The sequence below is a fragment of the Gastrolobium bilobum genome, unplaced genomic scaffold (genome assembly GCF_033153095.1).
Source record: "Gastrolobium bilobum isolate Gb01-03AN ecotype WA unplaced genomic scaffold, APGP_CSIRO_Gbil_v1 utg367, whole genome shotgun sequence".
NCBI classification, from domain to species: Eukaryota; Viridiplantae; Streptophyta; class Magnoliopsida; order Fabales; family Fabaceae; genus Gastrolobium; species Gastrolobium bilobum.
The window spans coordinates 170,719-188,254 of NW_026897510.1; the positions used below are offsets into that span (position 1 = coordinate 170,719).

General features: G+C 33.2%; 1 protein-coding gene across 4 annotated transcripts; it reads left to right on the forward strand.

The window, feature by feature from the left end:
• The first annotated feature begins 6,665 nt into the window (after positions 1-6,665).
• On the forward strand, positions 6,666-14,985 carry LOC133307512 (uncharacterized). 4 transcript variants are annotated; one of them, XM_061508024.1, is made up of 9 exons: positions 6,666-6,796; positions 7,152-7,314; positions 8,168-8,342; positions 8,926-8,969; positions 10,035-11,012; positions 11,770-11,907; positions 13,627-13,917; positions 14,060-14,116; positions 14,551-14,985. In XM_061508024.1, exons 2-9 carry the CDS (start codon positions 7,186-7,188, stop codon positions 14,710-14,712), a joined length of 1,974 nt encoding a protein of 657 aa, XP_061364008.1. In that variant the 5' UTR covers positions 6,666-6,796; positions 7,152-7,185; the 3' UTR covers positions 14,713-14,985. The 4 variants fall into 4 exon arrangements, with proteins under 4 accessions (XP_061364008.1, XP_061364009.1, XP_061364010.1 ...); XM_061508025.1 differs by having other exon boundaries at positions 6,704-6,796; positions 7,166-7,314; XM_061508028.1 differs by lacking the exon at positions 6,666-6,796 and adding an exon at positions 7,810-7,853 and having other exon boundaries at positions 7,204-7,314.
• Positions 14,986-17,536: the final 2,551 nt, after the last annotated feature.

Here is a 17,536-nt window from a genome sequence, read left to right on the forward strand (position 1 = left end):
CCACAGATAGGGTGGAGGGCGCATGGATCTAAGTAATGGGCTTGGATAGTCCAAGACATTACTAATTAATTTAATTAGTTAAATTAATTATCAAATGTTTAAATTTTGAAATTCGAATTTTGAATTTTGAATTTGAAATTTGAATTTTGAATTTTGAAATTTGAATTTGAATTTAAAATTTAAGTGTTTGAAAGTTTGAATTCAAATGTTTGAAATTCGAATTTGAATTGGCTATGAAAAGTTGTTTCATAACAAAAGGATAAGATGAGATCTTGTTGGAACATATCAAGAGAAAATCTTTTGGACATAATCTAAGAAGATTTGGGGTGCTGATTTGGCTGTTGGTTAGTCATCAGAATCAGCTCCATAAGATACGATCTGTTGGGAGAATATTTGAGTGATTTGATTCAAGTTTGAATGCAACTACTCAAATGTATCTGGTCATTATTTAGGCTATATTGGGCGCACCATATAACTGATTATATGATGATTTATGATCAGATATTTGATTAGGTTTTGAACCTAATATATCATAAAGATATGATAGGATGTTGTTGGCAAGATTTGATGAGATTTGATTTGCAACAAATCCTATTCTCTCTCTCTTTGATGGAGCGCCCTTTTGGAAGGGATTTTTATTGATTAAAAATCTGATTTGTTTTTAACAAATAGGCTCCTCTTGTGCGTCTCTATATATATGTTCCTTCTAGGGTTTTTTAAAAACCAACCAAGCCATTCTTTTCTCCTCTCCTGCGCCACTTTTGTGAAGTTTTCACGTTGAAAGCTTCACTCTTTCAAACACTTTTACCTAGCCTTTCTCTTCACACAGTGTGCGCTTAGCAAGCCTCATTGTAGTGATCACTTGGTGGTTTCACAAGAAGGAGTTCTTGCACCTAGACACAGTGGGTGGTGTGGATCAACGTTAGAGGGTCTGAACCCTTCAGACCTACCTTGATCATCATGAGTTTTCACGAACAAGGTAACATCATGCTTTCCTAAAGCATGATCTTGAATGCATGTGTGTTCCGCAATGAAAAAGTTTTGTTTTTCCCTCCAGCATGCGTCGGCCTTCAAGGCCATTTCCAACTTTCATTAACCAGCACCCTAAGTGTCTAACACTTCTAATACTACTCTTACTCAACGAAACAGTGGGTCCCAACTGAGTTGTGGAGCACCACTATGTAGAGAAGGTTCGAGTAATATTAGTGGTGGGAGGTAATCATATGCTTAATAATTTATTCCTTTAAGGGTTCCTTTTATTTAGGGTTTATTAGGTCTCATCAAATGTATTTATATTATTATCATGCTAGTCGGTATCCTATGTCAAACATCTATCAGATTACACTAGTCGTAATTGGACATGCATAATAATACATACAAACGCGATTTGTCCAATTCATGCATACTAGTCGTTCAAAACATAAAAAGCATACATGCATATAAAACAGTTTTATTTGAGATGGTCATGGTGCTCGTGCAATTGTCCATCTTGCTTCTCAAGCATCGGCTCCTCGTCGTCTATACGCCACTAGCCTAATTCTCTAATTACATATAATTAAAGAAACTCCAAAACATCTTTGGAGGGACAAATAATAAAAAATACAAAATTCAAAATTCAAATTATAACTCTAATTAAAATAGAGCAAAATTACACATTAATTTAAAATTTGAAATTCGAATTTCAGGCACCATGACCATCCCCTTCCAAATTGCACCTGAAAATTTAAACAGCTTGCAAGCACATAATATCAAATATTATATAAATATTTTCTCACATATATTTTGATAATTTAACAATTAAAATATCAAAACAAGAATCAAAATTCAAAAAAATTCCAATTTTCTCCCAATGGTCGAATTTTGCATCTTTATGCATAATTCAAATATTTGTCAAATCTTTCTCAAAGATCACAAAAATTAAACCATTTATTCAACCATAACTCATATGGCCGAACCATACATCATCATATGCAAAAATTTTATTAAATAAAATCATGGAGAAAATAATGCATTTGAATATTCACATCATGGCAGAATCATATTCCTTTTTCAAAAAAATGTTTCTTTTGAAAACTTTCACAAAGAATCAAAACAAACAAAACCATGAGGTCATGTAAATATATGAACACCATAATCATATTAAACATGTTCATAAAAAAATCCACATGCAAAGAATTAATCTTTAACAAAAAGACCTTTTGACCGTGAGAAAATTAATTTCACAAACAAAGTACCATCACCCGCCGATGGTAAAGCGACCGGGCTCTGATACCACTTGAAAGTAAAATGGCCTTGAAGGCCGTAGCATGTGAGAGGGAAAAACAAAATTTTTCATATGCGGAATTACACATGCAATCAAGAATCATGTTTTATGGCATGTGATGTTACCTTTGTTTGTGAGTTCAAAACTCCAAGACGATCAGTGTTAGGTTTCAAGAGTTCAAACCCTCTAACATTGATCCACACCACCCACGTCAAGATGCAAGAACGCTTTCTTGAAAGACACCAATTGACCACCACAGAGAGGCTTGCTATGCGCTCAATAGGTGAAGAAGGAGGCTAGGTATATGTGTTTAGAAGAGTGAAGTCTCCAGTATGAAAACTTCACAAGAGTGGGAATGGTATATAGAAGAATTGGCTAGGTTGTTTTGAAAAACCTTAAGGAGGAACTCACCAACTAGGCGCACAAGAGAGGAAGAGATTTAGTGTATCAAATCAGAATTTGTACTTTACTTATAATAAAAGTGGCGCACAAGTGAGTGAGACAAAGGTGGAGTTGTTGCAATTCAAAAATCCCAACAATCTCCCCTTTGAATCCTCATAAGACAAGGTCTTTATCTAGTCAAAATTCTGAACCAATGGTCATCATATGACCACCAATTCATGCGCCCCTATTCAGCCCAAAAAGGGTCCAGATACATTTGAGCTGTTGCATTCAAGTTTGAACCAACTAGTTTACTGATTCTCTCAACAACCAAATCTGATTGGAGCTTGTTGGTTTGACAAGATAACAATCATCTCCCACCAAAATGGCGCCCCAAATCAGCCCTTGGAGATCTACATAGATCTTCTCTTAATACAAGGGATTTGTTCCAACAAGATCTCATCTTATCCTTTTGTTATGAAACAACTTTTCATAGCCAATTCAAATTCGAATTCAAACATTTAAATTCAAACGTTCAAACATTTAAATTCTAAATTCAAATTCAAATTCAAATTTCAAAATTCAAATTCAAAATTCAAAATTCAAATTTCCAATTCAAAATTCAAATTTCAAAATTCAAATTCAAAAATTCAAATTTCAAATTCAAAATTCAAAATTTAAATATTTGATAATTAATTTAACTAATTAAATTAATTAGTAATGTCTTGGACCATCCAAACCCATTAACAATACCATGCGCCCTCTCCCTCTTAGGCGGGCTTCCAAACTTCATCTTGGGCTAACAACCATTAGTAGGCCCAATACCTTTTAATGCTATATCATCATGACATTAAGGTGTTAGTGTGTGACCCATTAGGTCCAACATAGCCACTGACATAAATGAGCTCGGGCCCAACAAGCCCACAACCCATTTAATGACAACACAGAGCACTAGCAATGCTTTGTTGCCCCAGAGCTAGTTAGATTAATGACTTGATCATCCTATTACACAAATTTGGTTGCCGTATGTGTTTCTTTTCGTCTCGGTTACCTTCCCATAAAACCTAGCGTAAGGAAACGTATCAACCCTTGCGGTTTAGGGTAAGCTTTATTCGAAATAGGGAATCTTCAATTTACTGACTCTAAAAGCAGATCATCTCATGATCTCTTTTACTATGCATAGATTCCCGAGTCCCTGTAAATGTCATCCCGATTTCTCCGGTTTACAGATAACCTAATCTCTCACACAGATTTGACGAATTCCTTCAGCTTATCACCCTAGCCCTGTGCTCTTTCAGGACAAGCCCAACAGTATACCTATGAGTCTCCGTGTTTCAGGCAGACGAGGTATACAGTAGGTAATAACTTCTGGTCTAAGGAAAGACATACCCAAATATAAAGAGACTACTCTAATGATACTCTCTGTAAGATTTTCTCATAGAGTCTCTTTTGTGGGTCTGTTCAGTGCGAGCTATACCCTTATAGATCCACCCATGACTTTAGCTAAGACATCTCCATATCTGTAGCTCATGAGGTCTTTACCTTGCATTCGAATACAAGTAGATAAGTCGTGCTAGTCTTACCCGAGATCACTGATCCCCATTCTCAGTGTCTCTAGACTAGGAACATAAAATTAGGAATAAATATCCAGTATCCTTGAATCCTCATGATCGTGATCTCATCACAGATACTCAAGAGATACCTATTTTATTCCAAGGGGTTTATCCAGTTACTCATATAAAATATTAACAGTAATATTGAGACAAAATATGAAACCGGATAAATAGTGCTTTTATTTATTTGCGACAATACAAAGGTCCACATATGTCATAATCTAATTAAAAGATTGTCTCTAGGACATTCATATACTAACACAAACACAACCCTGGTACAGACGTGTTCAGATTTGTCAGAAACACGCATGTGTCAGGTGCGCGACTAAACGCGTAACCACCTGAAACGCGTCTTCCTGCATTAGTCTAGTAAAACATTTGATCAATAAACTAAACAGGTGAATTTTTTTTAATTTGCATTTTTTTGGTCAAAAACCCTCTTATCGAGGAGCATATATGTAGTGGATCGGGACCAATGCACCCCCTCAGAGAGAGAGAGAGGAAAAAGGAAGAGAGAGAGCAAGATTAGGCTTGGCAAAAATGAGCCAACCCGAGCCGGTTAAAATGAGTCAGGTTGGGTTAGGGAAAATGAGTTAGTAACTCGAGTCAGCTCGAAAAAAATTGAGCCAACCCACGGGTCAAACGAATTGGCTCGCGGGTTATGGTTTTTTTTAATATAAAAGTATAAAAATTAATGAAGGTAAAGTGAAAAGATAAAACCTAAAATCCTAATTCCAAATACCAAAACAAAAATACCCTGCGGCTGACAATAAGTCCAAAACCGTGCATTAAGGACATTTTTATAGTATGTGTGACAGTGTGAATGTGGTGTCAACTGCCAATAAGTCCAAGTCCAAATGCAATTTTTTTTATTGTTTATATTAGTATAATATCTTTGTATTGAATGAATCAATAATTTAGGGAAAAAATTTAGAAGTTATAGCATCAGTAGAATTTTATTTTATTTTTTATTTTTTCGAGTCAACCCGCGAGCCAACCCTAACCCGACTCAGGTTGAGTTGGGTTGAGTTTTCTGTTTAGTTTATTTTTCGAGCCAACCCTAACCTAGCTCATTTTTTTCGAATTGAATGCGGGTTGGGTCGAGTTGAGTCAGGTTGGTCCATTTTGCCAATGCTAAGCAGGACCATAAAATTATTTTTCCTTATCGAGATTAAATGTTATTGAAATTGAGAAGGGTAAAATTTTACCTCATTCGTGTCTTAACCACGTTGCATTTTTTTTTTTTTTTTTGAAATTCATCAAAGCTCCTTTCTTTCTAACCTAACCTAATGCATCATTTCTCTGTGAATCCCTTTATGAATTGCATCATTTCTAACCTACCTCTTCCCCCTCACCCTTATATATGTTGCAAGCAACGACATTATAAACGAACTAAATCATCCTTATTGAGCATTTAGCACTTTAAATTAAAATTATTATTTGCGTATCAAACATCCTTTAATTTTTAAGAGGTAAGAAATTTTGCTTCATAAAGAGCTTCTTCCACAAATTTTAATTGCATACTAAAAACTAACCATAGTTGATAATTTTATGAGGTTAAATTTGATTAACTATATGTAATCTAAGGTTTGTTACATTATTATTAAATATTGTGTTACTAGTTACATTGTTTGAAAAGTTGAAATTTTTATATTGTAATTTTCAATGAACAATATATTCATATTAGTTTCCTATAGAAATGCTAGATAGGACATTTATGCCATAATTTTTATAGAATGTGTTAATTTTAAATGTGAATATTTGTATTCAGTATAGGATTATTTTACATTTACATTTTTACTCTTGACTTACTTATACCTAACAATTTTAATTTATTAATTAAAATAGTAGTTTGATATTAATAGATTAACGATTAAGATTATATATAAAATTTCTTATTCTTATCTGAACATTATTAATTTTGTTTTTCTTATTCTAACATTTTATTTCCCAATAAGTTCATAATTACTTAACTAGTGAGATACTTATATGGAAGGCATTTAAATTTTTTCTAAAAAGCAACTTTATCTCAGTTTCAAATTAAATGAAAATTACATTTTTTGAAATTTAAGGGATAATAACTGAACAATAAACGCTTTTACCATCTAAACATTCTTGAAAACTGTGCAGAGACATACGTACAGACAGAGAAAGTCCAAAGCAAAATAAAAAAAAAAAATCCGGAATCTAGGGCCACATTGAACTACAGTTCACAGAAAATTTCGAATCCGAAACTAGACTCTCAGCTCAGCGTAATCAAAAAGCAAACCTAAAAACCATAGTCACCAACGCAAAAAAAAAATAAAAAAAACAAATTTGCAAAAAATAAGTAAAATAAAAAAATCACATAAAAAGAGAAAACAATTAATTTCCAATGTCCTTCAAATTTATTTAACTTTTGCTTATGTAATAAGTTTCGTCTTTCACGATTCCTCATCAACAGAAGAGAAAACACAAGTTTTTCAACTCGTTGGAATCGTTCATTTTCAGTGAGGTTTTACTGCTTCAGCTACTGAGTCGAATCGCTCTTTCCTCTATGGTGAGCCCAATTTTAAATTTTTCTCATTTGGGTTGCCTTTAATTCAGTTTCTCATCAACCCCAAAAAATGCATTTCTTTTCTTTGAGGAGTTTTTTTGTAGTATTTTGTAAATTGGGGTTACAATTTTGTGCTGTGTGTGTGTGTGGAGCAAGTGTGTATGTTATCTTGGGGGGTCAATTGTTGCTTTATGATTCTGGGGTATGATTCTTTTTTCGGGAAGTTTTAATTTTTGAAGTGCTAAGATGTTCACTCTGCCAATTTTTATTCTTTGTTGTTTGTGCTGCTTGTGTTGAAATAGTGTATTTTTGTATGTTAACTTTTTTGCTGTTGTTGTTGTTTTTTCGGTTTTAACAGTTTGTGTACTTGAGGTGCATGTGGTTGATATTCCATGGAAACAGTGATTGCAATTGAGGATAATGATGATGGGAAGCTTGAGGACAGTGGGGTTGATAGAAGCAGTTCTGCTTTATCTTCACCGAAGCAGATTGCCAATCCTGTTGTATACAAGCTCGTTCGGGTATATATCTAGTTACTAACTGTTTCAGTATGTCAATGTAATTTGGATTTTTGCTATTTTTTGTTTTTAGTGTGCTCCAGGTATGGGGAAAATTTGCTACTTCTTAGTTTGATGGCAACTGTCCAATACTTCTTGGCAATATCAATACGAAGGAAGTTGCTGTGGAACCCTTGTGTTTGTTTCCAATTCAGTATACCAATAGCCTTTTATGAGTTGTTAAACATTTATAAGGTTATTTTTTGTCAGCCTTGTAATACACCTGCGCATTAGACTAAAGCCCTAAACAGTGTCCTTGAAGTGTTCTATGATTTTTTCGATGACAAAATGTGCATAGCATCCGTAATCTAATAATTAAGAAGTCCAAATAAATAATCCTCATAAAATCATTCACACATTTTAATCAGCATGATAGCTTGCTATTCTAGCTGCATCACTTTTTTGTGTGCCTATTATTTATAATTGCATTTAATACCTTGATACCATTTTTTTTTCCAGAAGTGGCCTGCGATCTCTACTACAAATTAACAAAATACCTTACGGTTTCCCATCTTCCTTTTTTAGTCTAGTTATTCTGTAAAATTACTTTCTTTAATCACTGTTGTCTAATTATGTAAATTGAACTGAGCTCCTTTGTGATTTGGCTAAATTATTCTTACCTTCCCTAATTTTCTTAATGACCAAAATGAAATGTTGAAAATTTGAAAATGGAATGTGACAATGTGTTAGATTTAGTTTAATTAAATTAAAGAGAAAGGGAAGTCTAATAGAAAGTATTCTACATTTTTGTTCTATGATTCATACTTCTGTCTAGGCTTTATTCATAATTTTATGAGCTGTCTGATATGATCTTTAGGTTGAAGGTGATGGGAGGTTAGTGCCTGCAACAGATGATGAAGTAATGGAGGTGGAGGATTTTCTTGAGTATGAAAACAGTGAAATGCGTGTTGTTGCAGACACAGGGCAGAGTTTGGAATGCATATCGATTGAAAGATCATCTTCTGGGAAGCTTCGATTGGAATGCTCAGAAGGTTTATGCTCAATCTTTCAGTTGTATAAATTGCTACTCAACATTTTGAACAGCATGCCAAAGCATTTGCAGTAGTGGTTACGTCAGACTATATCCGGGGATTTCTTAGATGGTTGTTACTACAGTTTTACATCTGCCAAACTAGGGATTTGAGTGTTGTTTATGTCTTCTTTTAATTGTTTTAAGACTAAAATTTGTGTGTTGGTGTCTTTAGTTTTAATTTTATTTTGGTTATGAACAGCCTCCCTTTCTACCCATGGTTAGTTTGGGGTCAATGTTTTCTGTGTGTAAAGCTGTTGAAGGCTTGAAGCTTTGTTTCTCTCATACATCAATTAAGTTTTTTGTCGATGAATGCATTCTTGTTATTCTTTCCCAAAATTATTAGCATGTTTGCGACTTCAAAGGGTATAATACTTATTATCTATTTGAAAAAGTTGATGGGCTCTTGACATTCTCATTAGTTATATGGTCTTGACTGTTCTTAAAGTTTAGGCTATTACCATCTTGGCTAACTTACTCATTTCCCTTACTAATATCTTTTTTCATATTTTCTTTCAACTAATACCGCGGTGTTTCACAATTAGGCACTGCGGATGCAGATTTGGGGAAACTAAATGCAAAATTTCAGGTAATTGGCTCTCTTTTGTTTTTTTCCTCCTTCCTTCCTTCTCTCTAACGTTTAGATTCCTTTTCATTATTTGTTCAGCATTATAAAATTCTTTAAAAGTATGAACTATGCTTTAACCCGCAATTCTGTTTGAACACTTGGAAGAAGTTGGTGTATGTAAATGGTTTCTTCTATTAGAGCATACTTGATAAAGGAGTGACCTGTATAATATTCCTTTTGGTTAAATTGTGAAATGTATAGAAAGTGGCGAACCATATTTAATAACTTAATTGAGTTTTAAACATTTATGTAGTAATCACGGCAAGTTTCTGCGTGGTATAATTGCATTCTTTCTTTCTGTAGAGTAGATGCAGGTCTGAGAAGTATTGGTCACTTCTCAGAAATACTATTATATTCTTGCAGTTAAGGCACATGCATTCTGATTCGGAAAAGATGAGTTCCTGGATGCACTTTCCCATTTGTGAATCATGCAATGCCAATGTGTACTTACCCTTGGTTGTAATTTTTCTCATTATTCTGTAATTAAATTTCTTCTTTGCTCAGAAAAGAAAATGATGGTAAGTTTACATTGTATGAGTAATGTAGTAAGAGATAACAAATTCTATATATGTTATTGACCTACTAAGGTTTATTGAATATAGAATTGTAGCATTAAATAATTGGTGAATGGTGATGCCTTGGTTTGGAAGAACTATAGCAAATAATTGTGCTTGGATTTACGTTTGTATATTGCAACCTTTTCACCTTAGACACAATAAGAAAGTTTAAAAAGGTACCATGGATCATAGATTTTTTCCTCATCATGAGCATGCATTTATGTGCTTGTTTGGATTTAAACTTTTGTATGAGTCTTTAACCTTGGATTTTTAATCCTTTACATTATTCTATGTAGTTTTATTAGGAAATGGTTAATTATGTCGTAATTTCTTATTGTATGTTGTGGGTTTTCTTTTTATTGGGTTATGGGCACATAGATTCTGGCTTTTTGGCTGCGTGTCTGCATATCCTGGTATTTATAGTATTTTGTTTCCTAGGGTCCTTCTTGACCTCTAAAATTTCTTGTAGTACATTGAGCAGATGTTGCAAAAGGTCAAACACGAAGAGAAACTTCGCTTAACGTGTGGATCTCCTATTCATTCTCCTGTAAATATAGACAGCCACTGTTCTGCTGATAAATTTCCTGTCATGGATGAGAAGGTTCAATCTGAAACTCCCCACCAGGAAATACCTTCTATAGCATCAAGTTTAAATTATACTCATAGTAATCAATCTGGGAGTATTGATCAGTGTTCCAGACCTTCAGATGGAGTGATAGAAAGTGGATCATCTGCTTCTGCTGTCTACTCGACTTTGATGCCTGATTTTTCAATGTTAGAAGGAGAAATATGCTTGGACAAGCTATCAATCAGAGAACTTCATGAATTGTTTAAGGTGACTTTTGGTCGGGAAACTACTGTGAAAGACAAGCAGTGGCTGAAAAGGAGGATTGCCATAAGTTTAACTAACTCATGTGATGTTTCAGCAACAACTTTCATTGTTAAAGATAACAAAATAGTTAGAAAATGTGAAGAAGACAGTTCTGGAAATGTGAATGCTGCACCTGTAATCTCTATTGAAAATATGGCTGAAGATGATGTCAACTATAAGGATTCATCTGTAGTGGAGGGTTGTGGAATTGAGGACAACCAAGTTGTTTCTGAAACAAGACTGAGAAATCATAACATGGAACATGAATTGGGAGGTGAGGATCATCAAGCAGAACAAAGAGCTGCAAAAAGAATACGGAAGCCCACAAAGAGATATATTGAAGAACTCTCTGAAAGTGAATCTAGAGAGCACAACCCTAGGTTGTTAAGTTCTAATAGAAATATGGAACCTGGACATGTTTCTCCAACTTCATGCATCAGGCCTGCTAGGAATGCTTTTTCAGAGGTGAGAACATTTATCACCAGGTTAGATTCTCTTGGAGGTTCTAGTGTCCAAATTCCTTGTGTTTCTCGGATTCGAAGAAGTCGTCCAAGGAAAAATATCATGTCTCTTAAGGTAAGTGATACTGTTTCATACTTTAATATGTCAAAGCAACATTTAGTTTTAGCTTTACCCTCTGAGTGAAGCATGATTCTTCTAATCTTCTTGTTCATACATTCTGTTTCTTCTCACAGTCCCTATTGCTGCTTGATGCCAAATGTTGAAATTATAGGGATTTAGATAGAGAATGAAGAAAAGAGAGTACAAATTCTCATTAATAAAATATAATATTGATATAGTGTGTGTAATGATGTGTTACAAAATACAAAGCAGTAACCAATATTTGTACTATTACTGGACTCCCAGTCTTAATCAAAGAAGGAAACAAATAATGAAATATGGAAATTATTCCTAAAGATCATCTAAAATATTCTAAGGTACAGTAATGGTAATATGAGATATTTTCTAGATATTTTAACATGAGAAAATCATGTTCTTTTAAAAGATAAATTCAGTAACTCAATATTCAAGTTAGTGCTTCTGTTTATATTTTTGTTGAGTCAGATACATAATGCTTTTAACCTATTTCTCCGATTATTATTTTAATGCCAAAGCAATTACTCCTATTAATGTCGTCTTGGGGCCTTGTTGTGTATGAAAGCATGCCTATGAAATGTATCTTTTTTGGTGTGTCTTTCCAGTGGTGCTTTTTACTCCTGTTGTGTCTTTCCAAGAGAGTCTCTTGATTGTTTTGGAAATTATTTTGTTATATGATAGTTCTGTTAAATATTTTAATTTTCTTTCAACTGAAAACATTATGTTTTTGTTTCAGAAATTCCATCCAACTGGCATGGGTGAAACTGAGAAATTCGGTAATAAGGTCCTTGGAGAGCATGGTTCTGATGATGGGAGTGAGAGTCCAGACAAAGTCTTGAAGCCAAGATCCACGCCTGGAAAGTTTTATCGGCCAGTAAGACCTACTAAGCCTCTTTTCATGGTAGAAAGTGTAGGCTCTTTATTTTTGTTTTTGGGATAAAGGAAAAAATTCATTAAAAGAAGATTAATATTATTAGAAAAGAGATAAAGTAGAGCTATAGGACTATAGGAGGGTTAGGAAGTGTTGTTATAGTGTTTGATAACTCTCAACCTGCCACCGGAATTGAGAAATTATAGTGCCTGAAGAAATCACATAATCTGTTGGATATGGTTGACTTTTGTTTTTATTTTTGTAAAATGTAGTTGGCTTCTAATCTATATTGCTTAAGTTGCTTCTTTATATTTCCTTTATTGAATGCTGAAACTCAACTTGGTGGCAAATGAAATTGATATTGCAGTGGGTTTGTACTTTATACCAATTTTCTTTGAAGATATTTATCAATTTTTGGGACAGTTATAATTTCGGAGTTCTGGCAAAAATATTTTCATTTGTGGAACAATAAGTCAGATAACTGGAGTCAATTTTGCGTCCTACTTTATTACCTTGTATGGTTGCAGCTTTCTTGTGGAACAATTTGTCTGAGGGTTTTTTTATGTGCCCTGGGTGTGACCTACTTTCGAGCAGATTCTGATGGTTAATTGTTGGGGCTTGGGGGTATAAGCAAGGAGGCAAAAATTTTCTGGCATTGTGCAAGTTATGTAGTCCATCTGTATGTTTGATTGCAGCACTATGCTCGCTTCTTTAAGGGTGTCAAATCTGCTCCAGTTGGTCTTAATTTAGTGTTCTTCTCTTGGCTCTTTCAAGGGAGTTGCCATTGTAGTTCGTAGATATGTATAGATATTAGACAACATTGCTGCTATGTGTGCTTACCTTTATTTTTTTTATATTCTCTTTGGTTGTATTTGGAATCTTTTGAATTGGATTTCATTTAATTTGAATTGAGTTGATTTTATTTTATTTAGAAATTAATTGTCATGTTTGGAACCTAATAGAAAAAAATAGGATTTGAATTCATTTGTTAATCATTTTTTATGTTTGGAATGCTTCAAAAATGGAGTTATTTTTGTTTTAATCGTTGGTCTTACTTTCCTTCTTTTCTCTCTAATAATTTTTCTTCATCTATCCAAATAAATATGGAAATAAATGATTCTCATTAATGGTTTGTAAACTGAGTATATCATCTGGAAGGTGTAGGGCTGGTGCTGTTTAAAGCTAGATCGAATAACCTTTATGTTGTTTCATTATTGCACCATCCCTCCCACATCCCAGTTGCGGCTCTTACTCCTTTTGGCGATCACATGTTGATTGATAATTTTCTCAGGTCTAGGCAATGGTTCATTTTGTTCTATAGTGTATGGCTGGCACCAATTTCACCTGTAGCCCGTTATTTTAGAAAACTGCTATACCTTTAATAGCTGAATGTTATGATGGTTCTCAGCTTTTTTGTTCTTGTTTCCAATATAGTTTTCTCCTCTTCATGTTAACCTAGTCTAGTACTTGCTGGGGCTTCTTTCATATGAGGAAATTTAGTGACATGACTAGTAATGGAAGTATTAGCTTAATTAACTAGATAATTGTGCAAGTTTTTATATGTTATCCCTTACTTCAGTACTTTTCACGGTTCTAACTTGAGAAAGAGATAACTGAGTACTTTGACATGATATTGATTTCTTATTTTATTCAAAAATAACATGATATGATTATTCTTTTCTTTTTTTTTTGTCTCTTTTTGTTGTTGGGTGTTCTTCATAGTCTTCTTCTGAACCTGGAAAAGAGAAGCAGTGTCAGGTAAAAGGCACGATCGAGCAACGTCAGGAATTGAGGCCAAAAAAGGCAGATCCATCTAATCATACTTCAGGTGAACATATAGTTAAAGTTCCCACTGCTAAAGGTGGAATGAGGAGGAAACATCATCGAGCATGGACTCTTGTTGAGGTAATGAAATTAGTTGAAGGCGTGTCACGGTGTGGAGCAGGGCGGTGGTCTGAGATCAAACGACTCTCCTTTTCATCATACTCATATCGTACCTCTGTTGATCTTAAGGTACTCATTTTGAGTTCTGGCGATAAAGCCATGTCATGTGGACTTTTGATCATATTAAAGCTGGTTGAGTATGTTTAACAAGGCCAGATTTTGGTCTTTGTTTCCGCACACAATCACATTGAAGGCATATTTTGCTTTGCAGGACAAGTGGAGGAATTTGCTTAAAGCTAGCTTTGCACAGACACCTGCAGATGAGGGGGTAAGAGTTTATGACACTAATTTTAATTGATCTTGTAGAGGTAGGTTAAGTTAGGTTTTCTACAATCTCGTGTCTTCTGCCACTGCATATCCTGGGAACTGTGTCAACAGACAACATGCATGCTTGAGACTTCAGATGCCATTAGTGTTTTATCCCTTATGCAATTTATTTATATTTTTCCAAATTTCTGAACCTTCCTATTAAGCTATTATTGTAACCATGTTATGTTATCTCTGTATAATGCTTTTAAGTTTGAATGCTTTTGTGGATTGCAAATTGAACCAGTTCCTATTTATTAACTTATCCTGAATTTGTCCTCAAGGTACTTCTAAAAGTGGGAATTATTACAAGTGTTAAATTATAAATTTGAGAAGATATAAATTCAGCTTCCATAGAGTATATTAACTTGAATTTTTTTTTTTGGGGTATCATAGATAAATTCGCGGAAGCATGGTACAGCTCCCATTCCTGAGGCAATTTTAGTACGTGTAAGAGAGCTTGCAGAGATGAATTCTCAGGTACCTCCAAATTTCAGCTCAAGCAAGTTAACTGCTGGTGCAGGAAGTGTGCATGAAGATAGATCAGGGTACTTGTAGTAATGTAAATATTACGAAATTACTTATCAAGCTATAAACATAAAACAAAAAACGAAAAAAAAACTAACTTCTGCACTTAAATCAATCCTTTGTTGGATGAATAGAGTAGATGCAATCTTGTAGGCAATTGGGAGATTGATCGAGTGTTTAATGCACTGATTAGTTTAATAGATTCATGTCAGTTCTTCATTATGGCTGTTTTTGATCGTTGTAAATTTTGTCTTATATTAATGTACTCTTATGTAAGTTAGAATCATATACTTTACTAGTAGTCTTGGGTTTTTTTTTTTATATATATATACTACTTACTCTAATGCTCCATGGAGCTCATGGAATTGTTTACAATGAACAACAAATAATTGTTTTACGGCAAAACACAATTTAACCAATGACAACAGCTTGTTCTTTTAAAGATATAATTTTGTGTTTTTTTATATCTTAAGCGTTGATTTCTGTCAATTAATATTTATAATTTATTGGGACAAATATTTTTCCCGTGACAAAAATACACGCGGTATATGTGAAGATTTATATTATACAGTATATTTGACAGTGAAGAATTTGAAGAAGTAAGTTAACTCATTTCATTAAAAGTTGTTGCATTTTATTTTCGTCAAAAAAAAAAAAAAATTAGGAATCTCTACTAATTACGTACAATGAAAAATTGGAAGCAAATCTTGGAAAAATCATCTGAACTTTTTGTTTTTTTTTTAGATAATTGAATCATCTGAACTTTAGAGAAGAGGAATGACAAAAGCTTAGGATTTTAATCGAAGCTTACTAATGTTCCTTATACCGTTTATTAATGCGTACCCCGGGGATTATGTTGAGATGGAGATATGTTATTTATTTATTTATTTTTGTCATCGGAAATTTTTATTTTTAGAGTGAGATTAATTTACTTACCTTTGTATATATAACATTTATATCATTACATAAGTCAACTTTGTGATACTTAACATTACACATTTATTTTATTTTATTTTTATAATAGAGTTGATTCCTACTTCAGCTGTTTAATCAATTTACTTTTGAAGTGTTAATATTTTCTTTACATGGCAATATAATTTATAAATGTTATAAAGTTTAAATTTAAGTAATTCAAAGTACAAACACATAACATAAGAGGTCCGAATGAGAAATAAATCCAGAGGAGGAAAGGGATTGAAGCTTTAAGAATTATGTCATTTGGATTAGATATCACAGCAAAAGAAATGAAAATATTCGGAAATTTGGCCCAGAATATTCTGGATTTTCTGTATTGATAATAAAAACTGACTACATCTATGGAAAAGAGAAATTACTTATCTAACTATTAGATTAAGAAGAAGAAATGCAGAATAGATAACAGCTACAAATTGCATAAAGGAAGAAGACATTGAGTAACCACAATTTCACAAATGCAACACTTTCGAAAGATGTGCTCTTTCCCAGGCCCAAGCCCAAATCCAGTCTGCCCCACCTCTCACGTCACACGCTCCTTATAATCACTTAATCAACCAATGCAGCCATGTCAGCACTTACAGCATGTGACTCCCCTTATCGGAAATATCTAATATACGGCTGTTGTACCATTTGTTTGGTGCTACCAGTCAATAGAAATTTATAAATGATTGTGATATTTGTACACATAAGAGAGAGAAATATTTTTTTTATCCAAATATCAGTTGTTCAATGAAAGAGATACCTACTACACTTATATGAAAGATGTTCTCCTTGTTACCCTCTAACTGAATTCCTTCCATCTAATGTATTTCCTGCCACCTCAGCTGATCCTTTTGAGCTGATCTTCTTGATGCCTTCTAGTATACACCCTGAGATGTGTCTTTTATATATATATATATATATATGTGTCTTTTATATATATATATATATATATATAGGAAAAGTGTTTGTCCTTTTAAATGACATAACTTATATTCTTTCACTCTCACAAAAAGGTGGAATCCACACCTTTATTTTTTTTTGTCAACTCTCTCTCTTCCTTTATCTATCTCATTCTCTCTCTTAAAATGACAAATTTTACATCCTTTTAAATGATACACATTTTTTCCTATATATATATATATATATATATATATATGGTTTCTTTTTTATCGTCAATGTAGATAAGTTACCTATATTGAGCCTAAAACGATGTCGTTCTCGAACGAAAATCAAAGTATTTTTGTAATTATAATTTATTTAGGGTTATAATAGTCTTTCATATTATAATTTTTTTAATTTTTCAACTCAAAACAACGTCGTTTTGGAAATGAATGTAGATAAATTATCTACATTTTCTGTAGAAACATTAAAGCTCTATACATATATATATATAGGGGCAGGATCCATTGACACCGGTGTCAAACTTTAAAATTTGACACAAAATCTTAACCGTTGATTTATGTCAATCAACGGTTATCATTTATTGGGAATTACACTTATTAATTAATCATTAATTGCCAATAAATGATAACCGTTGATTGACGAAAATCAACGGTTAGGATTTGATGTCAAATTTTAAAGTTTGACACCGATGTCAAAGGATCCTATCATATATATATATATATATATATATATATATATATATATATATATATATATATATATATATATTGGACCACGACACGACCAAAAATTGTTAAAATGAATTATGTAAAATATATGGTTGTATTATTGTATACTAAATTAGAACATATTTATTTAAAGGGGAAACTGTGTGTCATTTAAAAGGATATAAAATTGTATCATTTTAAGAGAGAGAAAGAGATAGACAGAGGAGGAGAGAGAGTTGACAAAGAAATAAATGTGTGGATCTCGCCTCTTTTGTGAGAGTGAAAGA

Excerpts from the sequence above, each read along its gene's own strand:
- LOC133307512 (XM_061508024.1), top strand. The coding sequence starts at position 7,186 with ATGGAAACAGTGATTGCAATTGAGGATAATGATGATGGGAAGCTTGAG. Across the intron at positions 8,970-10,034 it reads AACTAAATGCAAAATTTCAG|TACATTGAGCAGATGTTGCA; the intron begins GTAATTGGCTCT and ends AATTTCTTGTAG. Across the intron at positions 13,918-14,059 it reads GTACCTCTGTTGATCTTAAG|GACAAGTGGAGGAATTTGCT; the intron begins GTACTCATTTTG and ends TTTGCTTTGCAG.